General features: G+C 42.0%; 1 protein-coding gene across 1 annotated transcript in view; it reads right to left on the reverse strand.

The window, feature by feature from the left end:
- The window catches only part of BMPER (BMP binding endothelial regulator), a 206,300-nt gene that overhangs the window by 78,639 nt on the left and 100,244 nt on the right, over positions 1–27,417 (reverse strand). The window contains exons 7-11 of the mRNA XM_069958442.1: positions 25,796–25,895; positions 16,674–16,783; positions 13,167–13,307; positions 9,282–9,386; positions 526–571 (exon numbers count right to left, since the gene is read on the reverse strand). Coding sequence (XP_069814543.1) covers positions 526–571; positions 9,282–9,386; positions 13,167–13,307; positions 16,674–16,783; positions 25,796–25,895 — 502 coding nt within the window. The remainder of the gene's footprint in view (positions 1–525; positions 572–9,281; positions 9,387–13,166; positions 13,308–16,673; positions 16,784–25,795; positions 25,896–27,417) is intronic.

A 27,417-nucleotide genomic window follows, 5' to 3' on the forward strand; every position in this document is an offset into this window, starting at 1 on the left:
TTTACGCCAGGCATGTTTACATTCAGTTATTGTAGATTAACCCACCACATCTGCTGGAAGTTTGTTCCAAGCAGCTACTACTCTTTCAGTAAAGTAATATTTTCTCAGGTTGCATCTAATCTTTCTCCCAACTAACCTTAGATTGTGGGCCCTTGTTCTTAAGTTCAGATAATGTCCCCCCTTTCCTTTCTTTCCTCCAGACCATACAGATTCAAATTTTAAATCTTTTCTGAATTAGGGTTTTTATGCTTTAGACCGCCCAACTTTTTGTAGCCCTTTGGTGGACCCGTTCTATGTTATCAATATGTTTTTGCAGGCAAGGTCTCCAGAACTGGACCCAGTATTCCAGATTTAATCTTACTGGAGCTCTATACAGGTGACACAGCCTGTAGTTGTAGAGCTGGAGCCAACATAAGTGTAAGTTCTGCCTAAAAGAGACGTCTTGGCCTCAGAAGATTAATGATATTGACATTAACCAGGTTGGCTATTACAAAATAATGGAAAAGGAAAATTGAACTTACTCACTTTCAGTGCAAATTGGACAACATCCCTTTCTATTCAGTATTTTCCCCTGTAAAATAGAGATTAATGTAGTGAAGTGATGATACAAATGAAAAAAAAAAATCCAGAAACAGCATATTAATGAAGTCAACTTTTATTCAACTTTTGATCTCCACATTTTGCACATTTTCTTTTTTTTGTCACTTTTTTCTTTTTTTTACTTTTCTCAGTTTTGTGATAAGATATAAATATTGCTCCACAGACTTTAAATCTATCAGGTATACTATGTGATACAACAATGTAAAACACATATGTTGTATAGCTATAGCGTGCCATTAGGACAAGCCTGCAGCATTTATAAAGCACATTTCCATCATAGTTGGAAAGGACTGACATTTCCAAAACAAACCTTCTAATATGCACATCCTTTCAGGCCCACCATTTTACTTTTGCAAATGAATTTATATTTTCTTTTTAAATATGTAGTTCATCTAGTAACAATAATAGTAGTATTCAAAAAATATTTGAAGAAGACTATTTGGTCACTGTATACCATAATATATGTGGAATAGAGACAAGCGAATCTCAAGCATGCTCGGGTTCTGTCCGAACCTGAGCGTGCGGCATTGGATTACTGTTGTCTGAAGAAGTTGGATGCAGCCCTAGGGAGCATTGGAAAACATGGATACAGCGTATGGCCAGGTTCACACAATCTACAGTGGCCTATCTGTGACACGGCTGTATCACAGAACAGTTGCTGTTTGTGAAGTTCATCCTGTGCGGCACTGCAGTATTGGCCGGATGAACATCATTTTATCTTAATTGGAATGCTGGTGCATTACGTTGTGCCCACGTTCTAATTAAGTATAGCACACAATGTAAAGTACATCCGGAAACTGCACTTCACATTGTGTGCACGGTCTATTATATTTATTTAAAAAAATGAATAAAAAGGTGATCAATATGTCGAATATATACAAATATGATACCAATAGAGATCATTGCACAAAAAATTACACCCCATACAGCCCAATAGGTGAAAAAAATAAAAGTGCTATAAGAGTCACAATAGGGCAATTTTAGATATCCCTATTTATAAACAAAAAAAGAAGAGTTTTACTGTTTAAAAAAAAAAAACATTAGAGAAGCTATGTAAACACGTATATTGCTGTATTCAGACTGACCTTCAGAATAAATATATCATGTCAGTTTTACCATAAAGTTTATTACTTAACCCCTTGCCTCCGCAGCCTGTTTTGGCGTTAATGACCAAGCTCATTTTTCATAGTTGGACCTGTCTTCATTTCATTATAACTCTCCAATGCTTTAACATACTGTATGCTCACAATTCTGGGATTGTTTTCTCATGACACGTTGTACTTTATGTTATTGCATTCAATTAGTCAATATTTTTGGTGTATTGGGGGGGGGAAATTGGTACATTTTATGAAAAAGTAGAAAAATTTGCATTAGTATGACTTTGAAAATTTCTGCTTCTAAAAAAGTTAGTCATGCCACATAAATTAGTTACTAAGTCACATTAGCAATAAGTCTGCTGTGTGCTGTCATGATTTGGTAAACATTTTTTACTTTCTTAGGATGTTACAAGGCTTAGAAGTTTATCAGCAATTTTCAAATTTTCATGTACATATAAAAAAATCTATTTTTTTAGGTACCAGTTCATTTGTGAAGTGAATTGGAGCAGCTTGTATGTTAGAAACCCCCATTAGTCACCCAATATTAAAAACTGCACCCCTCAAAGATTTAATAGGTATAATGAGCATTTTGACCTTACAGGTGTTTGAGGAAAGTATTTCTCATTAGTACATAAAAATTTAAAGATTATCTTTTTTTCCATTAATATTTTCTTTTAGTTTAAAATTTCATATTTTCACAAAGAACACAGGAATAAATGCACCCCAAAAGTTGTAACACAAGTTCTCCTGAGTACAACAGCACCCCATATGTTGGCATAAACCACTGTTTGGGCACATGGCAGGACTTAGAAGGAAAGGAGCGCTCTTTTGCATTTTCAGCGCATATTTTGATTGAGCAGTTTCTTTGTGCTATGTGCGCTTCTGGTGCCCCTGTAGTTTCAACAGAGTGGACCCCCACCACAAGTGACCCCATTTTGGAAACTAAACCCCTCAAATTAATCATCCAGGGGTGTAGTAAGTATAAGGCAGGGCAGATTTTGTAATGTAGGGAAGATTTTGCTGACTAAAAATAGCAATTTAGGGGACTTCTTTTGTTTTTTTTTCCCCCAGTGTTCATCAAGCGCGATAAAACTTAATACGGTTTTAGGCTATGTTCACACAACGTATATTTTCTTTAAACCACGGCCGTTGTAGAACGGCCATCATTATTTTGAAAATATGCGTTACCTTGCTGTGTGTGGGATCCTGGCAGGAGCGTATACGTTCCAGCCGTTATCCCTAGTGGTGCCGCAAACAACTGACATGTCAGTTTTCTGCGGCTGCTATTTATTGAATAGCGGCCGCAGAAAACCCTGTCAGTGCACACTATGGAGCGAGCTGCTCCATTGTGTGCAGTGGAGAGTTCTGATGCCAGTGCCCACATCAGAACTCTGTGGCTGCAAAGATCATCCGGCCAGTACTGCAGTAGCGGCTGGGATGATCTTTTCCGAGACCAGCCGTTCCGTAACCCGGCCGGGTCACAAAACGGCCCGTCTCATACGTTCTGTGAACATAGCCTTATAGTACAGGTTGGTTTGTACGCAGCAATACCAGATATGTATGTGTTTTTTTATAATTTTTTCTGCTTTTTGGAGTAATAAATGCATTTATTGGGGAATGTAGTACTGATGTACTACTATGTGTTATACTAGCCATCACAGGGTCCCAATGTGTGTAATGTATAGGGGTGACAGGAGGAGGGAGCTCCCAGCGCTTTGTATCTGCATCTGTGTGGAAATACAGTCTAAGTGACAGCCTGTCAGAACCTGCGGTCCCGATGGGTGATAGGGGGAGCTCCCTCCTCCTGTCACTCCTAAAGACCGCACACAGGGGGTAGGGACGAGGGGGTGTATTTCCGCACAGATGCAGATACACAGCGCCAAATCTGCCAATGATCATAAGACTTAGGGAAACATCGGGACCCCCTGATCACCCTGCACGGGTTTCGATGGGTGACAGGGAGCTCCCTCCTCCTGCCAACCCTATAGATTTCGCGGTCAGTACTGACCATGGCATTTACATTGACCTGCCAGGCTCAGTTTTGTCTCCTAGCTGTTGCTAGGAGACCCTGGGTCCTGCCGGTGACCAGTAAGAGTAAACATCACACATTGCACACTGCTTGTTTACATTCATGACGTCCTGGGACGTCATAATGCATTAAGTGCTGGCATTTCATGACGACCCAGGACGTCATTTTGGGGCAAGGGGTTAAACATGGAAACCCCAAAAAATAAATAATATTTTGGGGGTTCGTCATTCATTTTATGGTAGATTGAAAGGCGCCATTACAAAGTACACCTGTTCCTATAAAGAACAAGCCCTTACATGGTCCTATAGATGGAAAAATAATGAGTTATGGCTTTTAGAAGGCGAGGAGATAAACACTAATAAATTAGATAAATTTCTAATTGTTGCGGTCATTAAGGTAATTTTAAGCTCTGTCCTAACTGTCTGTCAGGAATCAGGTGATACGGACACGACAAGACAGTGAGCCCTAGGTCTGAACCCACCCACTGTCACCTGCCTGCTTGCCTCAATCGACCCTAGGCGGTCGCGGACAACCACGAAGACGTTCCCTACGCTGCGTAAGTGAACACACAGAACAATACAGACAGACAAACACAATAGAGAGTAATGAACGATCCGGGTCAAACCACACTAGCAACAAGGTACAGAATCAGGAAAACAAGGAATAGTCTAAGTCCAGGCAAAGGTCAAAACACGAGTAGTCAAGCAAAAGGAATTAGGACGGGGATAACAGGAAAAGGACAGGGTGAGCTGGGACTAGAACTGATCTATGAACTGATCTATGAACTGATCTAATAGCCAGCGGTGTACTGCTGGCTGGCTCTGAACTATATATCAGAGGGAGGGTCCTGGACCAGAGCTAATTGGTCCGGACTCCTAATGAGCAAAACACAGCAGCTGCATCGCTGCATGCAGAGTGGCTGAACTGAAAGCCACTCACCCTGAGCGCAATGCCACTCAGCTGTGTCTCGGTCGGCCGACAGCCTGTCACGTGACCCCACGGCGTCTCCGGTCGCTAGGGACGCCGTCGGGTCTCCGTGATGTCACTCGGCCCCGGCCGGCGGAGGCGGAGCGACGGCGCTGCGCTCCAGCAGGGGCAGACATCGCTGGAGCGCGGTCAGGTAAGTTGCTGACACTGTCATTTAAAATATTTTTGCAGAAATCAATAGTACAAGCAATTTTAAGAAACTCTGTAATAGGTTTTAGTTAGCAAAAATGGCTCTTTCTGTATTCCAAAAGCTGTTTTGCAGCCTCTGCCACTCCTTACTTCCTATCTGTTTATTATCAGGCAAAGTTGTCTACATTACAGAGGACCAAAGTGTAGATGGGTTTGCTGAGACCGTTATAACCTATGGAGGAAAGAGGGGCCGAGGGGAATGAGAGAACAGGAAGAGGAGACAAACAGCCCTGCAGGATGGAGACTGGGTACATAAAATGCTTTTTTTCAGAGGTCAGAAAGCTTAGTTTGGGAACTTGGTGACATAAGATTGCAGGATACTGTGCTGTGCAATGCTGCCTTTTCTCCTCTCTGTGCTAACACATCCCCCTTGGCTACTCCCCCCTCCACAGACAATAATGGACACAGAAAACCTTCTTCTGAAGCGAGGGGGGAGGTAGTAAAACAGCTTGTACTATTCATACTTACTGATTTCTTACTGAATTTTAAATGACAGTTAAACTTTAAGGCTAAGTTCACACAACATAAATTTTCTATTATTCACGGCCATTGTTGCCGATTTGCAACAACGACTGTGATTAATAGAAAATGTACTTTGCACTGCAGTCAATGGAATCCCGTCTGGAGTATATACACATAGTACACACTCCTGCTGGAATCCCTAGCGGCTGCAGGAAAAACTGACCTGTTACTTTTTTGCGGCCACTATTCATTGAATAGTGGCCGCACAGAACTGTCAGTTCACACAATGGAAAGTGCAGCTACGGACGCACTTGCCATTGTGTGCTATGGTGAATTGGGATGTGGGCACATAAGGGTGCGCCTGCATCCAATTCAACATAAATGAAGTTCATCCGGCCAATGTCTCACGCTATGTGAACCCAGCCTTAATATTGATTGACCACTGCAGTTCACAAGATTGCATGCAACTTTAGACTACGGCTGTAGCTCTTTAGTTTAAATCATGTAGCATTACAAAAAGTTGCAGGGAATAGTTTCTGAAATATTTCAGCAGTATATGTTTTACAACTAATACATAACTTTCCAAGTTATTATTTGACAATAATGCCCCTTTAATGTTTCAAATGTCATACTGCCTTTGAAGATTAAGTTTAACTAGCAATAAATGCAGTAATTGCTAAGGGCACCCATGCCACGAGTTCAAATGAGGATGGAATCTATGACCAACACCATCAGTTCACTGAACGCTGTGTTCATTGGCAAAGATTCCGGTGTTTATCTCCAGAATAAGGTAGCTTATTATATTTTACATGTGGTGCAAATAGTCACTAGAATGAATCCCTTAGGAGCATGATAAGCGATATAATCCAATTTTTTCCTTAAGACGCTTTCTAATCAGACTTTGTTTTATTCTTCTAAGTTTTATGAGCCTTTTGGTTTTATGTCTGAAAATATTTCAGGCAAGACTAATTAGGCTTTTGTTTGGTTGTGCAACAGAAACAGCTGTTGTTTTTTTGTTTTTTTTTTGTGCCTCATTTGGCACCAATTTTAAGAAGGAAACTTTTCAATTGTAATAAAGTACAGATGTGTATGGAATGAAATGCTTTCTACACCACACATTCAACAAACCTTGCCTATGTTTATAACCAATCTGAGAGTTGGTCTTTTGAAATCTCCAAGCTCAAACCTGCTGGTCATTAATAAGTTGCTAAAAAGGAACTACCACTCTCATTTTCTCAGCAGAATAATCAACAACTAATATATGATAGGTTTCCATCTTATTCTGTGAATGTTTCCAATCACCCTGTGTCTTTTTACAAGGTTTCCAGTGTTTCCAGTGCAAAATGAAAAAAATCTATGTAAATGCATTACCTTTTTGCTCTTATTATATTAAATCATTCTGACCTTCTTTACATCTAAAAATACACATTTACCCACTTTCTACCTAAGAATTTATGCAAGAACATTTTTCACTATGTAACAGTCAAAAGTTCTTGGGATTCTTACATGAGAATACTACAATGAAAAAAGAAAGTTCAGAATCAGACAACCTATATATATATATTATATATATATTATATATTATATATATGATGCCTTTTCATTGTGTTTCATATTAATGACTCTGATGTAAAACCAAGAAACTGTAGATTAAACTCAAGACTGGAGCTATGTTCTATTTAAAAAGACGTCCATTTTTGATGAGGTTTCATTGATTTCAATGCAATGCACTGAAGTCAATGGAATGAAGGCCATCAAATGTCTGTTTATACTATTAAATTCAATCGACTTTTCAATTAAAGACACACCCAAAGGCCATTTAGTCCACCTGAACTAGAATAATGTACCAACAGCCGTGATTGCACTGCACTGCACTGACGGGCTGGGTTCACATGTTGTAAGACAGTGACCGTTCTGTGACACAGCCTTGTCACAGAGCGGATGCTGTCTGTGAAGTTCACCCTGCATTCCAAAAGCCATAACTTTTTTCATTTATATAGCTGTATGATGGGAAGTTTTTTGCAAGATGATCAGCAGTTTTTATTGGCTCTTTTCTGAAGTAGCTAAAACATCTTTTATTTTTTAATGGGGTAGGAAGGGATGGAAGAAGAGCAATTCCACTGTAGTTTTTCCCATTTTTTTTTCTTTAACAGCATTCACACTGTAATGTAAGTAACATATTTATTATATTGCTCATATTCTCATGGTTATGGCGATACCAAATATGTGTGTTTTTTTTTTTTGTTTTTGTTTTTTACACTTTTACAAAACAAACATTTTTAATGGAAAAAAAGTTTTTTTCTTAATGTTTTACTTTTTTATTATATTACTTTTTATTTTCTAATGCTTATTTATTTATTTATTTAAATTAAAAAAAAAAAAAAAAGACTTTAAAAAAAAAAAAAAAATTGTTGAAATAATGAGTATACCAAAGCATCATTATTGCTTCTCAGCCCTGGAAGTCATTGCAACCACACAATGACTGCTATTGCTGTGTACCCATGGTGACAGGGAGAGCCCCTTCCCCCTGTCAGATCCTTTAAATGTTGCACATTTGCTACTGATTGCCTAGAATGCAAAAGTTATCTGCCAGTAAGAGACTCACTTCTATTCCCAACAGTAGCGGCAAGGTCCTGTCAATGTATTACAGCTGGAATCCTGTTGCTCTAGCAGCACAGAGTATCAGAAGGAGCTCCCTACCTCTGGTATTCTCTTTATATGGCACAGTCTGTACTGTCCCAGTATAGATATACCACTACGTCTATATTTGACCTGTCTAAAGGTATCTATATTGCACCATTATCACTTGGTGTCTCACTCTCCCCTGTTCTATTGCACAGCTAAATGTCTAAAGGGTTAACTCTGTTTCTGTTTATCTGTTGTCCAATCACTGCCTTAGATGCCTCCTATAACACTCTCACATCAGCTGCTCAGCCGTGATTGGCTAAGCATAACTATGCACAGCCAATCGCAGCTGAGAAGCTGATGACGCGATGGAGGGGGGGCGGCATAAGGGAGGGCTGGAGCGGTCCGGCCTCCTGAAGATTAAGTAATTGCCCCAAGATGGCGGCCGGGGTCGACAGTGATTTCGTAAGTATACAGCAACGCACTTCCAGGTCTAGAGTGTGTGTGTGTGGGGGGGGGGGGGGACATGGGGAAGGGGGCAATTCACTTAAATAACACACATTACAATGTTGTATAGCTTTGTAATGTGTGTTATTTAATGAAATGATGCTTTACACCACACTACCCCTTTAACCTGGTAAAGTGGTGTTCTCTGTGTTCATTTTTGCTCTGCACCAGCACCTGAACACACATACACCTAGTTCTACCTTTACAAAGCCTAATGCTAGTATACCCAGGGGTGGGCATCAACACTCCTATCCACTGTGACAAGTATGTAGTTGTTACCCCTATACCTAGCCCACTGCCAACAACACCTAGCAACACCAGGTTACTGCACTTCTGTTAAACTGCATAGGGCTGTCACAGGTAAGTAAGCACGGTTTTTAGTAGTTCCACAGGCTTTAAATGCAGGGCAGTGCACATGTACGTACAGCCCATGTTCCTTTGGGCAATGAAGGTCCCAGTGGTCAACCTCCCCCTGATCACTTATCAGCTATCCTGTGAATAGGTGAAAAGTTAATAATGAGGAACTATCCCTCCCTAGCAGGAATTTATTGCCTCTGATTCAGTTTCAGGTGGTCCTTCCTTATGTTGGATCATTACTGTGTTAACAGAACATAAGCCCTTTGAAGTTCTTCTGGTAAACTACTGGGTCAGTTGAATGAAACTGCAAGGTCCGAAGATTAATAACGTTGTACACTTAAAAGTAATGAACACAAAGCACATTAAAATGGCATTTATCTCAAGAGAAGTTACTGCACATTCTAATAAAATGACAATAAAAAACTTACTTGGGGGCAGCTGTTGACTGGAATGCATTGCTTCTTGCGACACTCTGTCTTGCCTTTCACACAAGAACAGATGGTGCAGTTGACAGAGGACCACATCTCTCCATCCTACATAAAAAGCCAAAAAGTGTAGCCATCAGCTGGGGCTTTCAACAGCATGTGATCCTAATCATGCAAAAAAATAATAATTTCATCCCTTGTGGGCTTGTGATATTTTAGAGCCTAAATTGTGATTTATGAAAACAAGCTTTTTGCAGGTTTCCTTAAAGCTGAAGTAATAGATTGTCCTATTAGAGTATGTGGTGTATTCTCATTGCTAATTATCTAGCCTAATTCCTACAGGATACGAGTAAGTGTACGTTCCCTCCTGTATTTTATAGAAGCCATGGCCTGTAATCATGGAAGACAATCATAATCTTTATGTCTCTAAATACTATTATATAGGTTTAAAAAATATACTTTTACTGTTGTTTTACCACAATAGCACTGGCGTAGCTACAATGGGGGCAGGGTACGCCGCTGCTATGGGGCCCGGGGGGCCGGGGGCCCGGGCCCCCAAGGTAAAACTTCCATGGTGGGTGCTAATAGTATTCCCCCCCCCCCCCCGCGAGTGGGACAGCCCGCAGTGTGACATCGCAATCGCGCGTGCAGCCGTCCCTCCCGCGCATTACACGTCACCTCACCCGACCAGCAGCTTTCCTCCATAACAGTCTGCCTTCAGCCTGGTACAACGGCTCCCCTCCTGATCTCGTGTACCGGAGGTCCCAGGTGTCCGGAGGAGGCGGCAGCCGCTGAAGGAGCTACGTTCGGTGCTGGAGTTGCAGTTGATGGAGATGTACAGCGGGATCGGTGGTCTGCACTGCACCCCTCTATCCTGCTGTACATCTCCAGCAACTGCAACTCCAGCACCGAATGTAGCTCCTTTAGCGGCTACCTCCTCCGGACACCAAGGACCTCCAGTGCACATGCACCAAACCAGGAGGGGAGCCTGTGTTCTCATGGAGGAGATGCCAGGTGTGTGCCCGGGCCGGTCCCTCTGCCCAGCCTGCTCCAGTCTCCTTCCCAGCTCTCCCTCTGCCCCAGTCACCCCCCCAGCTCTCCCTCTGCTCCAGCCCCCACCCCAGCTCTCCCTCTGCACCCACCCCCACCCCAGCTCTCCCTCTACCCCAGCCCCCACCTGTCCCTCTGCACCCACCCCCACCCCAGCTCTCCCTCTGCACCCACCCCAGCTCTCCCTCTGCCCCAGCCCCCACCCCACCTCTCTCTCTGCCCCAGCCCCCACCTCAGCTCTCCCTCTGCACCCCCCCATCCCAGCTCTCCCTCTGCACCCACCCCAGCTCTCCCTCTGCCCCACCCCCACCCCAGTTCTCCCTCTGCACCCACCCCAGCTCTCCCTCTGCACCCACCCCAGCTCTCCCTCTGCCCCACCCCCACCCCAGCTCTCCCTCTGCACCCACCCCAGCTCTCCCTCTGCCCCAGCCCCCACCCCAGCTCTCCCTCTGCCCCAGCCCCCACCTCTCCCTCTGCACCCACCCCCACCCCAGATCTCCCTCTGCCCCAGCCCCCACCCCACCTCTCCCTCTGCCCCCACCCCAGCTCTCCCTCTGCACCCACCCCAGCTCTCCCTCTGCACCCACCTCTCCCTCTGCCCCCACCCCAGCTCTCCCTCTGCACCCACCCCAGCTCTCCCTCTGCCCCAGCCCCCACCCCACCTCTCCATCTGCCCCCACCTCTCCCTCTGCCCCAGCCCCCACCCCTCCCTCTGCACCCACCCCCACCCCAGCTCTCCCTCTGCACCCACCCCAGCTCTCCCTCTGCCCCAGCCCCCACCCCACCTCTCCCTATGCCCCACCCCAGCTCTCCCTCTGCACCCACCCCCACCCCAGCTCTCCCTCTGCACCCACCCAGCTCTCCCTCTGCCCCACCACCACCCCAGCTCTCCTTCTGCCCCCACCCCAGCTCTCCCTCTGCCCCAGCTCTCTTTCTGCCCCAGCCCCCACCCCAGCTCTCCCTCTGCCCCAGCCCCCACCTCTCCCTCTGCACCCACCCCCACCCCAGCTCTCCCTCTGCACCCACCCCAGCTCTCCCTCTGCCCCAGCCCCCAACCCAGCTCTCCCTCTGCCTCAGCCCCACCTCTCCCTCTGCACTCACCCCCACCCCAGCTCTCCCTCTGCACCCACCCCAGCTCTCCCTCTGCACTCACCCCAGCTCTCCCTCTGCACCCACCCCCACCCCAGCTCTCCCTCTACCCCAGCCCCCACCTGTCCCTCTGCACCCACCCCCACCCCAGCTCTCCCTCTGCACCCACCCCAGCTCTCCCTCTGCCCCAGCCCCCACCCCACCTCTCTCTCTGCCCCAGCCCCCACCTCAGCTCTCCCTCTGCACCCCCCCACCCCAGTTCTCCCTCTGCACCCACCCCAGCTCTCCCTCTGCACCCACCCCAGCTCTCCCTCTGCCCCACCCCCACCCCAGCTCTCCCTCTGCACCCACCCCAGCTCTCCCTCTGCACCCACCCCAGCTCTCCCTCTGCCCCAGCCCCCACCCCAGCTCTCCCTCTGCCCCAGCCCCCACCTCTCCCTCTGCACCCACCCCCACCCCAGCTCTCCCTCTGCCCCAGCCCCCACCCCACCTCTCCCTCTGCCCCCACCCCAGCTCTCCCTCTGCACCCACCCCAGCTCTCCCTCTGCACCCACCTCTCCCTCTGCCCCCACCCCAGCTCTCCCTCTGCACCCACCCCAGCTCTCCCTCTGCCCCAGCCCCCACCCCACCTCTCCATCTGCCCCCACCTCTCCCTCTGCCCCAGGCAGAGGGAGATCAAAAATTTAACAGATCAAAATTTAAACAGAAAAGTTTGAGTTAGAATGGGAATACTGTTTGAGTCAGAATGGGACACATTATTTAAATTTTAAATTGGATATACCACTATTCATTCTAAGCCATACATTGCTGACCATCATATGTGTTGTTAAAAGAAGATAAATAGAAGATAGATAGATAGACAGACAGACAGACAGACAGACAGATAGATAGATAAGAAATTCAGAATGAATGCAGCACTCGTGTAGCGATGAATGTGGTGCCAGGCGGTATATACCAGTGACCACCCGGTATAAGTAATATAAATCAGAAGAATACTGCAGCACTCATGGGATAGAATTCAACACAACGTGTTTATTTCCCCAAACCGCGACGTTTCGCTCTCCACACTGAGAGCTTTTTCAAGTGGTTTTCACCACTGCTTGAAAAAGCTCTCAGTGTGGAGAGCGAAACGTCGCGGTTTGGGGAAATAAACACGTTGTGTTGAATTCTATCCCACGAGTGCTGCGGTATTCTTCTGATTTAGATAGATAGATAGATAGATAGATAGATAGATAGATAGATAGATATGCAAAAATGTTCCGCAGCACACCAGCATAAGAGTGAAGGTTAATCACCCTTCACTCTTATGCTGGTGTGCTGCGGAACATTTTTGCATACTTTTGGGGATCCCCAAGCCAGGGGACTGACTCTGTACAGCACCTGCTTCATGACTTCTTGGATGTGCGGCTTTTTTCCTATTTCTAGATAGATAGATAGATAGATAGATAGATCGATCAAGGAGGAGCCGCACTTCCAAACAGGTGGAGCAGGTGCTAGAGAAGGCCAGGCCCTTGGCAGGGGATCCATACACAAAGCAACGAAAAGTCAACAGCACACCAGCTTCAGATGAAAGTTGTGCAATTTATTGCAAAAAAGTGTAGAAAGAAGGATGCAACGTTTCAATTCTCTCACAGAATAGAATAGATAGATAGATAGATAGATAGATAGATAGATAGATAGATAGATAGATAGATAGACTAAAATATATAGTTGTATAGCGAAGTTATGTTAAAAATATAAAATCTTTACCCTGAATATTTTGGTTCCTGACTTGCAGACCTTGACTTCTTCAGCAGGCACATAAGAGACACACTCTTCACAGCAATGTTCCTGTCCATTTTTACATGTTCCTGCAGGAGAACACTTCTTTTTACAGACTACAGTAGAGTCCTAAATAAAATAACAAATAGCAATTTAGAAAAAAATAATTTTAAAATAGTAGTCAGTTGGTTTAGAGGACCTCTTTGCAAACATCTCTGACATGGGATCTTTTTGTCTTTAAAAGGGGTTGTCCACCATTAGAAAAACTGTACTGCTTTTTCTCCCCCCCCCCCAAAAAAAAAAAAAAAAAAAAAAAAAAAAAAAAAAACAGTGCCTCGCCTCTGTACTTGGCTGTGTTGGTGTATCAGTACAGCTATTTTAATTACATAGGGATTAAGAGGAATAATGCCATCTCTGGATAAATGGAGGCATGCCTTTTTCAATCCCAGGCACTAAAGTCTTCCTGCACAAGTTTATCAGGAGATGAGCCTTTAATGTGACGTTCTGATGACTTTAGTTTACCTCCTAATGCATGACACTGTCCCTGTTAAAGGCAACTCAGTTTGTCTAGCATATTCAGCATCATACAAGTGGACAGCTTCCTAGTTCCCACAAGAGTAAATCTTCTTACTCATATCCTGTATAAATTATAGCGGCTAATTAGCAGTGAGAATACACCACAGGCTTTAATAGGATAATCTGTTACTTCTGCTTTAAGCAAGCTGAAAAAAGGCTGTATTCATAAGTCATAATTTGGGTTACACAATGACACAAGCCTGCTGGGGATGAACTGATTTTATTCCTGTAGTTTGATACTTGACTGGGAGCACATGCTGTTGAAAGCTCCAGCTGATTCCCATAAGATCATTTCCTGTATTGGTCTGTTCTATCCCTCTGTGAGTATGATATTAATAGAGAATACCATATGGAGCTTAGGGTCTATTCAAGTATACCTTTTGAATGTTGGTACACTATTTATAAAATTATAATATAGAAAAAAATATTACCTCTAAGGCTAATGAATGTTTTTATATCACCTGATCCTGGTGGCACGGTCTATTTTTTAACCCACTGCCTTGTTCCCACCCTTTGTGCTGGTTTCTTCATATGCAAATAAGGCCACTGCAGGCAGGCCCAGCACCCTAAATGTACTGATATCCCTTGTCCCAGGTGACACATCTGCTTTAGAATCAAGTATGGCTACATCACCAAGGGGAGAGGATATTGGTGTACTGGAGGGCACTAGGCCCGCCTTCAGTGTATAAAGCGTCCCTATTTGCATATGAAGAAAATACACCCTGGCGCCAACCATGTCATGTAAGGAAATATATTTTCATTAGGTGGTTCATTTGCAGTAAGGGATGAAAAGGATTTTCTTATAGGTTCAATTTTCAATTGGAAAATGGAAAAGTTGACACCAGAAGCCATTAACAGAAGTCAAGAGAAATACAGTATATTGATTATTAAGCTACTGTACCAACTCCTGCTCTGATTTGATTAATCTGGAATTACCAAGGCTGCAATTATGGATGCTCCTACCCCAGCCATGTGAATGACATATATCCACTGACAAAGCGCATTAGTTAGCATCATAACAGGGAATGGAGAACAATGTGCTTTGCATATTTAGGCTAGGGCTACATGGCAGGTTTGGACACAACACAGATTCCACAGCCAAAGACTGCCATATCACAATGCCTACAAGTCACTGGATCAGAACTAATGAAAGCCGATGTGGTCACCTTGCAACACCCAAGCGCTGCAACCACAACCTGACATTCAGTAGAAATAAATCCAGGATGCATTTATGGTTGAAACTGCAGCAATTTAGATGCCACAATGTGGCCGTAATAACTTTAATGATGGCAATGGTGGCAATGCAATCTTTGGTCATGTGACATGTGTCGTGTAGCCCTAGCCTTTTAAGGGTTTGTTCCAAATAAAATTATATTCTGCTATGCTGCCAGGGCTGCAGGCTTCATGTCAGTGAGTTGTACTTACCTGTTCCACTCTTCCATAGCTGTCGGGTTGCAGGCTGCCTGCTCTCCGCCATTTTCACCGATTTTAAAGTATTCGGTGACACGCGGCTCTCTTTAGAAATCGAAGCTCGACATAAACTTTATACGGTCTATGCTGAGCTTCCTTTCGGGAGGGGACGGCACATCACCAGATGTTTTGGCAGAGAGATAGTGACCCGAAACCAGGCAGTGGTGGTGGAGCCGGATATATCACTGACATGTGTAACGACATACAAAATGACCAAAGGTTCTGTTTTTATCTTCATCCTGTGTCGATGTTTGTAATAAAGAAGAAATCAGTTTACTAATAGGTCTGAGTTCTTCCAGAGACAGCACCTATCTTGTCTCCAGTTTGGGTGGGGTTTTGCAACTTAGTTCAATTGATTTGAATGGAGATTAATTGCAAACCACACCTGAACTGGAGACAAGAGTGGTGCTCTCTCTAGAAAACAGTGGCCGTGTTTTTTTTAGCAATGGATAACCCCTTTGAAGATCCTAGGCTCTGTACTGTTGTGGTTTATCTAGGACCATTGGATCTATAAGGATGTAAGAAGTCGAGGTGTGCTAACTCATTTGACTCCTTAGAGGAGCAGTAAAATAGTATGCCAATAAAGATGCAGCCGGAATATAGTACATAGTAGTACATATAGTACAATATAGTACATAGTAGTATGCATGAGCTCTTTATCAAAATGACTTTCCAACTGCTCAATGGGAAACAATCAGCAAGATTATGCTGATATGCTTCCCAACAGTACAGTATAGATCTACCGTGTAGCTCGCGGAGCATACCAGCCACAGCTGCAGCAATAGCTATAGAAAGGGGTAAAAGATGTTTATTAAGCCAGGTGAGGCCAGAAAAGGGGTGGCAACTAGTCCTCTGCGTGGGAAGCCGCCCTTGACTAGTCACGGCTCTCTTGCCTGTCAATTATCCCCGCACTGCACGCTGACAGGCAGAGAGCCGTAACTAGTCACAGACGGCTCTCCACCCAGATGACTAGTTGTCGCCCCTTTCCCGGGCTCGCCCTGGCATAATAAAACATCTTTTTTCCCTTTATAATGCAACTGCTGCAGCTGGTATGTTCCACGAGCTGTACAGTACATCTATACTCTGCTGCTGGGAACCATATCAGCACAATCTGATTGGTTCCCTTTAATATTACAGCTCAGTTTTGTGTTCTAGCTCCTGTGAATTCCAGCATTACATTACAGGTCTTTGCTGTAAAAAAAAGTTTTAAATTATTTGATTAGAGATTAAGGAATTTTACTGTATAATTGAAATAGTATATTATGTTGAAAAAAAATCCTTTCTTTTTAATTTTTTTTTATATAAATGATAAAAACAACATGTCACTAGATCCTTCAGTTCCACTCAGTTTCCAATATTTTTGGCTTTAGCTAGATCTGGATAAGTGACACATACATGGAAAGGCATCCAAAATGAAAGCTCATATTTGGCTGCAGGTGCATTACTTACCCTGCAGGTGCATGTCATGCAGCTGTCATACATAAAGCTGGAATGATTGTCGTAGACATCACTTCGAAAAAGGCAACTGCCAGAAGGCAGGTCAAACACTTTTCTTTGGCCTTAAATGAAGCAATAAAATATATAAAATTACAAATTACAAAGCAAATAGATGTAACCATATCAAAAATGCATTTCTAAAATCATAAAAAAAATGTGTCTCATATGAATCTTCAAAGGCATTTTTTTTTTATTTTTTTTTACAATTCTTTGGTATGTCAATTTTTGTACTGTTTATGCTCAACTTACACTATCATTATCAGGCCCTTTTCCAGTCTGTGTTTAGAGGATGGATCCCAAAAGTGATAAGGCGGCAGGTGTTACAAGTGTTTTCATTAAAAATGTTGTCTTCTTGACTCTGGTTTGGTGTTTTTTTTTTCCCCATTAAGTGTGTGTTCAGTTACAGGAATAAAAGTGCCTAGCATAGCAGCATATATATGCAGTTCCCAAAGTTCTGTGCTATGTATGTGGCAATATATTAGAAATATTCCTACTCAAATAACCTCTTTTTGCTTCTTTATGAGCCATACAGACATACAGAATGGCCCATGTAGACACCTATAGGTGCCATATTATGCCTATGTAAAACTCGTATACCTTGTATAGTATGTAGCCATAATACTGCCTTGTAGGGATGAGCTAACCGAACCATAATGAACGAGATTTGTTACGAACTTTAAGAAAGTTCGTAACTAATCTAGTTAAAACAACAACAAATAAAATCACAGAATAGACCAGGATACAAGGGATTCTTACTCCTCTAATCCCTTGTATCCTGGTTTTCTGTAAATATCAAGATGTGTGACGTCACCCCTGTTAGGGTGAGATCTTAGTCTCCCCAAATTTACCTGGGTGCTGCCTAATCAAAAATGTAATGTGACAGCTGTCTGTGAGTATCAACCAAGACAAATGAAAGCAACTTCAGTGTTTAAGCTGATCTACTTTATCAAGTGAAAATCTCAGTTTATATCTTTACAATAAAGCTTCAAAAAATTAATAGGAGAACCCTGTTTAGCCACAACCAAAAAAGTAAAAAAAAAAAAAAACTGTCCAAAAAAAGTCCCATCACTGTCCCAGAAAAAAAAAAGTCCCATTGGCTGTCCCATCACTGCACAGTTGTGAAGAAAAATGTTGGCAATTCATTGGGATTCTTGGTGTCCAAGACCGTGCACCCCAGTGTTGATGTCTGGTCCTTTTTATTGCGTCTGGTCCTTTTTATTGTAATTATGGGCAAGGGCAGTACATTTCTGTTACTGCCCATTGGGTCAACATCCTTCCAGAAGACCATCAGAAAGTTAGCCCATTCTTGCCACTGTCACCTCCCCAGTGCTTTAGGGGGCCAGTTCTGCCTCCACCACCTTGCAACCATCCGCCGCTATGACTTCAGTCCAACGTGCCCCGGTGTCTTACCAACAATGTCAGGCCTGCCCTCTCAGGCTGTCCTCCATTTTATGAGCCTGGGTGAACTGAGCCAAAATGGGCAGGAGCTCCTCCGGACCATCCATCAGGGAGGAGATATATGAATGGCTGACCCCAGGTAAACTAACGGTGGGAAGTGTTGTAGCCCACAAAGGGAGGAACATTGTCTCTGCAGTGCAGCAGGGAGGGCTGAGTCATACACCTTGTACCGACATCATCCCACTCGTCCGTGTTCTGGAAAGTGCGCTAAACAACATCATCAGAGAGGATTCCTAGACCACCACTCTTCAAGGCTAAACATCCTCCTCCGTCAATTGTCTGTTCTCAACCATACTGACCCGGGTTAATGTCTATTTCTACCCTGCTGGGTCCAAGGAACTTTATGCCTTATGTCCCGTGAAATCACTTACACCTTGGCTAATTTTTGTTCACTATTTTTGCACTTTGATTTTTTCCACTTTTTTCATTGTAATAGCAACTAAACAAAACTATAGTATACCCTATCAGACTCCAACTATTGCAATTATTCAGCCATTATAGCAAGGTTTGTTTTCGGTTCGCTCATCCCTACTGCCTTGTATAGTAAATATGTTTAAATTTTGTAAAGGCATTTTTTTTTTACAAATGCAGTAGCCAGATGTTCCTATTGTGTGAATGGGAATTCATGAGGCATGCATTCAGAACCCAGTGCAGTACTAATTTTTATGGGTCTACTGACTTTAAAAAATGCAAACAGGAGACCACATTGAGTTTTTACATGCACCATAGAACCAACTGCACAGACTAACAAAGCAAAAAATGGATGCTGTTTACTACAGTCCTGCAAGTGAACACAGTTGGGGAAGGCTCACTGCTGGACACCTCTGTACTCCTTCCGTTGTAGTCTGCTGAGGTATCATGGATCATTAACTTTTTATTTTTACCCATTACAGCTGTCATATATAACATACTGATGATTTCAAAGGTGGAGCATAGGAAGAGGTAGTTGTGCTTGTTTTTCAGTCAACTGGACACAATAAAAGATGTGCTACAAAAACTGGACACCTGGTAGACTTGCTTCTCTCTTGCACAGCTGTACATAGTTATCTCTTTGGGGATTATATACACAACTGACAATTTTTTCAGATATACAACATAGTTGATCCCCTATCATAAATCACATCAACAATGCCATAATCTGATAGGCTGGCAAAAAATAATATATCCATATGAAGTCTCCAAGGTATTTAAGACGTGGATCAAATTAAATGTCTAGATGTGTATATAGTGGACAATAGATAAAAGTGGGGATTCCAGAAATTTTGAACAGTTTGTGCAATAATGGTGCAAGTATTATTGGACAAAGAAATGTAATTGTGGGTTGCTCAACAAAAGAAGCGTAGGGTGGCTTTAGTAAATAGGGGAAACAGCTAACATACATACATAAGTCAAATTAAATGTGATCTAAAACTTAGCCTAGATAGTTTCAAAGATTTACCATATTTTCAACCAGCCTGAGCCACTGAAAAAATCTGCCACATCCTTGAGCTATGTTCACACTACTTAAAAAAAAACAAAAAAAAAACAGAAAAGGCGTCTGTTTTTGCTATTCAAAAAGACCTTCGATTTAATCGACTTCAATGCAATGCATTAAAGTCAATAGATTAAATGCTGGACATTGTCTTTAATTGAAAAGTCCATTGAATTGATTAATAAAAACAGTGAAAGGATGGTGAAAAAAGAAAAACTGTGCGTGAGCAATTAAAAATAACATCCGTTGTTTGCAAAAGACGTCTGAAAATAATTCACATGATCATTATTTTTGCAGGCAACATCCGTTTTTAAATACATTGTGTGCATTGGACATCTGTCATTCCATTGACTTCAGTGCATTGCATTGAAGTCAGTTAAATTGCGGGGGGAAAAAAGACGTATTTTAAATAGAAAAGGCGGGAGCCTTTCCTCTTTTTTTGATATTGTGTGAACAGGGCCTCAGGCTGTGTAGCTTAAGTTAGAATAACTAAACATTTTTTATTTATCTAATAACCTAAATCCATCATGATTGTATCAAAGGTACATTAATTCAAGGTTCAGGTGCAAAAGTGTGTAAAAAAAAATGTATATAAAATGGTCAAGAATCATCAAAGGGAATCTATCCCGAGGAGGCACATGTGCCTTTCATATATCCAGTTGTGCTTCTATAACATAGTAAAGAGAAAATCTTCTATAGTACAAAGAGTCAAATATGTTTTCCAAAGCTCCGGAAGTGCAGCAATCTGGAATGCCTCCTTGAGCCCAATGCAGCTTTTCTGAAGTTTAAAAAAGCCTGTTTAACTCTTTGTACCAGAGAATAAAATTTTGGAATCACAGCTGGATATATGAAAGGTACCATGTGTCTTCTTTCCTAACAGCTAAGGGTCCTATTACATGTACAGATAAATTGCTTAAGAGCTTGTTTAGCTAAAGACAAGCAATTTTTATTTTAAACGATAGACATTTAGACGAAACGATAAATAGCCAAGAAAAGTTGTTAATACGATTGGATTTAAGGTCGTAAATAAGATTGTAGTTGCATTGGTAATGTACACTGTGATCAACAAATGTTTATACCGAAAGACTTGCAAATGATCAATTATGGATTTTGAGGTCAGCTCAAAAGATGCAATCAACAAGATCCATGTTGGAAACTGTAAAGTAATAGATATCATATCAACAATACCTATTGGAAAATATAGGGCAGATGACCAAACCACAAAAAAAGGTTTCCTAAGGTATACATTACAGATAGATACAACGATCTGCAAATACAATCAATGGGGTACTGCAAGGCCAAAGCCGCCCTAGGTAATCACAGGAACTGGTGAGAAGAATAATCGCTCCCCTTTATGAATCAATAGTGCAATCAACATCTCTTCCTGCTGACAATGGAGATACCACCCAAACCACAGCATTCTAACACTGACCCCCTGATTACGTCTGATCAAAAGGGTTTGAGACAGAACTGTACATATGTGATGGTCAGATGCCACATCAGATGTTGATTCTCTTACATGATTATCATTACATTATTGCTGTTGTTTACATCAGAATGAAAACTGGACACTATTATTTGGCCACCCCTAGGCAAGACTGCAACAAAAAAATCTGGTGGAGGTCTAAGCTTGGACCTGGTATACAGATAGGCACATCAGGATCTTTTCATCTAGTCTAGATGCTGGGTTACAGTAACAGCTGCAACCAATTACAAGCCAAATGTTTTACCTTCAGCAATGTCTTATTCTGAAACAACTTTTTGTTTGCATTCACCCCCACCCCCTAAAAAGTAAGCACATTAAGCTAATTCTTATTCAAGTCTGGCTAAAAAGAAGAGTAAATATTGAAAAAATCTTCAAGTTTTCTATTGTTTGACTGAATGCCACATTATATACTCGGAAAGTGGAAAAGAAACTACAGTAGAAGAAAAATCAACCAACACCTATTTTAAAAACAGCTCCAGCACATGGGAATCAACCACCCAGCCACTCTCCTACAACTTAGAGGCTATAATATATATCTTTGTTAGGATTCTTGCACCCATATTTAAAACAATCCACATGAAAATCAAGCCATAACCATAAATCATATGAATTATTATTACACATGTGCATGAGAGAGGGCTATTATTCAGTGCCGTTCAAAGTCAACTACACAGAGACCTATGTTACCGGAGACAAATCCATCAAACAAAATGTGTAATGGATCCCTGTTGTTTACCCCAGCAGCAAACACAATTCTGGCCATTAGGAATGTAATGCAAAATGTAAGTGGTTGGTTTTACTGGTTAGCTTCATTTATCATGAAAGGCAGCTTTTATAGCCTTCCTCCAGGCCAACAGGCTTGGGACATTTGACCACAGTATGCAAAAATGGGTAAAAAATAAAGTAATGCCAGTTTTGCTTTGTATTTCCTTTCTCATAGTATCTGGCAGATTGTGGGTGTCTACAGCTAATACACCATATTACAAGCTTTTAATGTATATATAATGTAAATACTATTGTTTTTTGCAACATTAGGCTATGTTCACACTACGTAAAAAAAAACGGCCGTATTTCATAACAATGGCCGTAGTTGTGCAAATAACGGACGTTATTTGTGCAACTACGGCCGTTGTTATAAAATACAGCCGTGTATTTTATGTAGTGTGAACCCAGCCTTAAAGCGTATCATGAGATTTTATCGTATGAAACAAGATAACACAGAGTACTTTCTTGGGCTATGTTCACACTGTGTAAAAAAAAATACAGAAAAGGTCCGCTTTTGCTATTTAAGGCTATGTTCACACTCTGTAAGAGACCGGCCGCTCCGTGACCCGTGACGGGTGCATCAGCGCGCGCCCGCATCAGTGCACTCCACAGCACACAATGAAGCAAGCGTCCGGAGCTGCTCACTTCATTGTGTGAACTGACAGAGCTTTCTGCGGCTGCAATTCACTGAATTGCGGCCGCAGAAAACATGCGGGGGGGCCGCTTGGCATGCCCGCCGGAGGTTATACGATGTGTATACGCTCCGGCTGGGATCCCATAGCAGATAGGGCAGTGTTCCCAGTGTTCCCAGTGTTCCCAGACGTAGTGTGAACATAGCCTAAAAAGGCATCTGTTATTTTAATTGACCTCAATGCAATGCATCGAAGTCTTCGGAATGATGGACGTCCAATGCACACAGTGCATAAAATGACGGATGTTGTCTGCACGGATATCAAAATAATGATCATGACAATTATTTTAGAACTTCTTTCACAAACATTGGATGTTATTTTTTAGTTGCTCACACACAATCATCTTTTAACCATTTTTACTATTAAATTCAATGGGCACCCAAAGGGCAATTAGTCCACCTAAGCTAGAATAATGTACCAACAGCTGTCATTACACTGACAGGCAGCCAAACAGCAAATTGTCGGACGTCATTTTGACCTCAAAATGACAGACATCATTTTTTCTTTTCAAAAATAGAGAGGAAAAAACATAGTGGAAACATAGCTCATTGCTGTTTAGTAATAAAAACACATGCCATACTTTCTTCCACTCAGATTCTAGTAGGAAGTAGAAAAAAGCTTGATGTTCTTCTCTATGAAATTGGTGTCATTGGTACAATAGAACTGCAGCTCTGTACAACTCTGAGGTTATGTGTAGAGCACTTGCCCTTACTGTTTGGTGAAGTAATTCAAAGAACTAATAACAGCCCCACATCTTGTATGTGAGACAAATGAAAGTGTTTCAAATAGTTTAAAGGGAACCTGTCACCCCCCGTACCGGGGTGACAGGCTCCCGACCCCCCGTTAGAGACCCCTATACTTACCTCATCCCGCCGGGTCCCGCTTCTGGATTCGGTCGGGTCCCGGAGATCTCAGCCGCTGCAGCCCGGCGCGCGCGCTGAGAGATGAGTCCAACACCCATAGAGAATGACAGGAGAGTCCAGCGCTCCGTCATTCTCTATGAGCGTTGGACTCATCTGTCAGCGCGCGCACCGGGCTGCAGCGGCTGAGATCTCCGGGACCCGACCGAATCCAGAAGCGGGACCCGGCGGGATGAGGTAAGTATAGGGGTCTCTAACTGGGGGTCGGGAGCCTGTCACCCCGGCACGGGGGGTGACAGGTTCCCTTTAAGATCACAGGGATTTAAAGAGGAACTCAAGTGAAAAAGTATTCTTTTCGAATCAACTAATACCAAAAAGTTACATAGATTTGTAAATTACTTCTATTTAAATTACTTATCAGCAACTGAATATTCTACAGGAAGTGGTGAATTAATTCCAGTCTGACACAAGGCTCTCTGCTGCCACCTCTGTCCGTTTCAGGAACTGTCCAGAGCAGGGGAGGTTTTCTATGGGGATTTTCCACTGTTCTGCACAGTTCTGACAGCCATACATTGCACAGAGTTCTATGATTAATTGGATTGCAGGCACACCCAAAAGTGCCTGCAATCCAAATAGAAATAGGATGATGTCCTTGCAGCCGAAACGGCAGTATTGGCCGCATGAACATGTAAAATTGCGGCTGTTGTTTGACACTGCCAACAAATGCTGTGTCAAACAACATACGTTGTTTTAATTGTGTGTAAATATATCCCTTTAATTGTTTCTGTGCTCCTGCCCCACTATACTGGATCTATATAACAGGCACCACAATGAGTGCTGATTTAATTGATTGGCATGAGCATGTGCCCATTTAATAAGGCCCTGGGAGCCATGACTGTACACTTTCCTAGGTCTACAATCACAGTTCCTTACCAGACAAAATATTTAACATGCTATAATGTAAAGGGGAAGGGGGTTATTTATTAAGACTGGTGTAGATTTCACTGGCATTTTCCCACTGAAATTTTTTTAAATGCGGTGCACACAGAGGCCACGTCCCCCTGGCATGAGTTGGGCAGAGGGCCAAGATGCAAATAAATTATTTACAAAACAAGCATTTGCAAATGGATTTATTGACGTCTTGAACTTCTGCTCCAAGTAATGCCCTCTGTGCCAGATGATAAATGTATGTATATTATGTAGGTCAATTTGGGATTGGGTTTAGTATGTATTTTAGGCATAGAATATGCCCAGAAAACCATTGTTTTCTCTAATACAGTGTCACTGCTCTTCTTTTGTTTAACTTGAAAAGAATTCTAAAACTTTCCAGAATGCAATTATGTGTTAATACTCTGCTCTATTTGTATTACTTAACATCTTGTAAATGACAAACCAAACACACAGACATGGGAGAAATGTTCATAAACACACTGTAAACACACAGGGATATCACTCTGATGTCACAAGGGAATTATTTATTCTTTTTGGTATTAGAGTTGACATTGACTCCTAGATAGTAATGTCCAATGATTTTAGTACAGACATTAGTAATCGTGTTGTGCATTGCAAAGAGGGGTACTGGTATTTATTTCCTGTGCTTATATAGGACTCACACATTCCACAATGCTATACAGAGACTGCCCTAATTCAGTAATCGTTGGTCCTAATCTGATTTTCTTATGTCAAGTACACTCAGGCCAGTTAGTCAGTGTGAATTAAGAGTGTGGGCGGAAACCTATGCAAACATTGGGAGGACATAGAAACACTGTGCAGATGTTCCATGATCCCTTTTAAATCTAGGACCCAATTGCTGCAAGTCAACAAAATGTTAAAAACTAAAAACTAAAGAGTCTTTAACAAACAGGGACTTTCACTCAGGACATACATGTATAGATGTGTCCCTCCTTAACGTTCCTCTTGGTTCAGGATATCCCAAGATGAGTGGCGCCAGATGACCAGCTTCAAACAAAAGACATGATTTTGGATTACTCAGACAAAAGTTCTTCACAAAAATTCCAGAAGGGTAAGGCTGGACACATCTATAATAAACTTCCCCTGCAGGGGGTACATCGCTAGGACTCCACTTTGAATATAAAGGTGTTATTATCTTGGCATAATCTTTTTAATATTTTATGTTGGTAAAAAAAAACTATTATTTTGATAAAAAATTGGGCTTTTCTTTATGCTTTAGATAACTCTGTAAAAGAAAACTGGTCAATCTGCTCCATAAGCCCAACAGTGATAGTATTTCTATTTCTCTTGATGAGCTTATTCTCGCACCAACTATGGGTGGTAGTGCCATCTGAATATAGAAACAAATAAATAAATATGTATTCACTCACCTATGCATTTGGGGCAACACTGTCCAGTAGGAACGTGACTGAGATGCTGGGGGCATGAGAGAATTGGGCAGACTTCTTTAATGCACTGTGTCCTGCCTCCCTAAAGGAAAATAGTTGAGGTTAGAAAAAGAAAGATTGAAAGTCTATTCTAAGAACAAAGCTCTGTGTGCAAATCCATAACACAGCTTGTCTCTTAAAAATGCACATGAATAAAGTATTCTCTCAGTTTTAGTTATATAAAGTTTATTAAATTTACATAAAAACAATATATATATATATATATATATATATATATATATATATATATATATATATATATATATATATATATATATTATAATTAATACCATTAGTACCATTTCCATAATGTTTCATTACAGGGGATTACAGTCTAGGAGTCTCAGTCAACATGCTTCGGTATACTATAATGTTTTATACTGCAGCAACATAAAAATTCCACAGTATATTGGTCAAAAATGTTTAAGAAAGTATTGAATTTTGAGGATTTAGAGTTTAGATTAAGGAAAATAAAATAGTTAACAGATGAGCATAGTACAGACTATGAAGAAACCTGAATCGTTCACACCCACGTACAAGGACCTATCTATTTCTGGGTGTGAATATTTGCAACTTGAATGACAAAAATGACATTTAAATGTTAAGTAAGTAACTAAGACGTGTCATCTTGGAAAGCATGGTTTTATGAGTGCATGTAGTAAGATAAATTTAAGGGACTTTCCAGGATTTTACATTACTGAAGTACCTTAAATAGACTATGTCTGATATTGTAGCCCTGTTAACTCAAATGAACAATCGATAAAAAACCCTTTTAAAGTCTATAGACTGTCTTTATTTAAACACAATAAGAATGAGCGCAGGAGGAGCCCTACAACATGTTCAGGTAAAGTATAGCATTTAAACAAGGGCTGCAAGGACATCGGTAACGATGTCCCTGCAGCCCTCACTAAACGATTATCGGGCCATGTAATAGGCCCAGTAAAAGAGCACCGATCTAGCAGATCGGCACTCGTTTACATTATTAACGGGCCTCCATCGACCTGCGAAATAGGACTATAAGTACCTGTAAATACATTGTTTACATTTTCTATCTTCCTGAACAATTTTTGGAGTATAGTAGGACACATTATACTGGTAAATTAGACCTCTGCCATTAAGTGCTATGTAGGAGCTTACTTGGTCTGTAACAATATTTAGGTAGCTGATATACATCAAGGTAACAGCCACATGAATGTTAGGATCAAGGATTTCTTGGTAGAACATTGCCCAGTGTATTACATTGCCTCTGCAAACATTTCTTTTCCTATAATACATTGTGGTGACATTTCTTCCCCTTATATTTTCCCTTTCTACTCCATGACATCACCCTCAAGAACTGACTACTCATTTGCTGCCTAATTTATCTACCCCTGAACGAATGCCATTGTCATGTTATTGACATCATTTTGAAGACTGTATATATACTGAACAATGGTGACTAGAAGGGAAAATAGTAACATAGATGCAGTTCCTGAATCAGGGACATAAAATTCTGAAAGGCTCCTTCAGTATGAACAACTAAGCTGTGTATACAGAGAGATCTACCATGTAAGTCAGGCTGGGCA

This window comes from Dendropsophus ebraccatus, chromosome 2 (genome assembly GCF_027789765.1).
Source record: "Dendropsophus ebraccatus isolate aDenEbr1 chromosome 2, aDenEbr1.pat, whole genome shotgun sequence".
Lineage (NCBI taxonomy): Eukaryota > Metazoa > Chordata > Amphibia > Anura > Hylidae > Dendropsophus > Dendropsophus ebraccatus.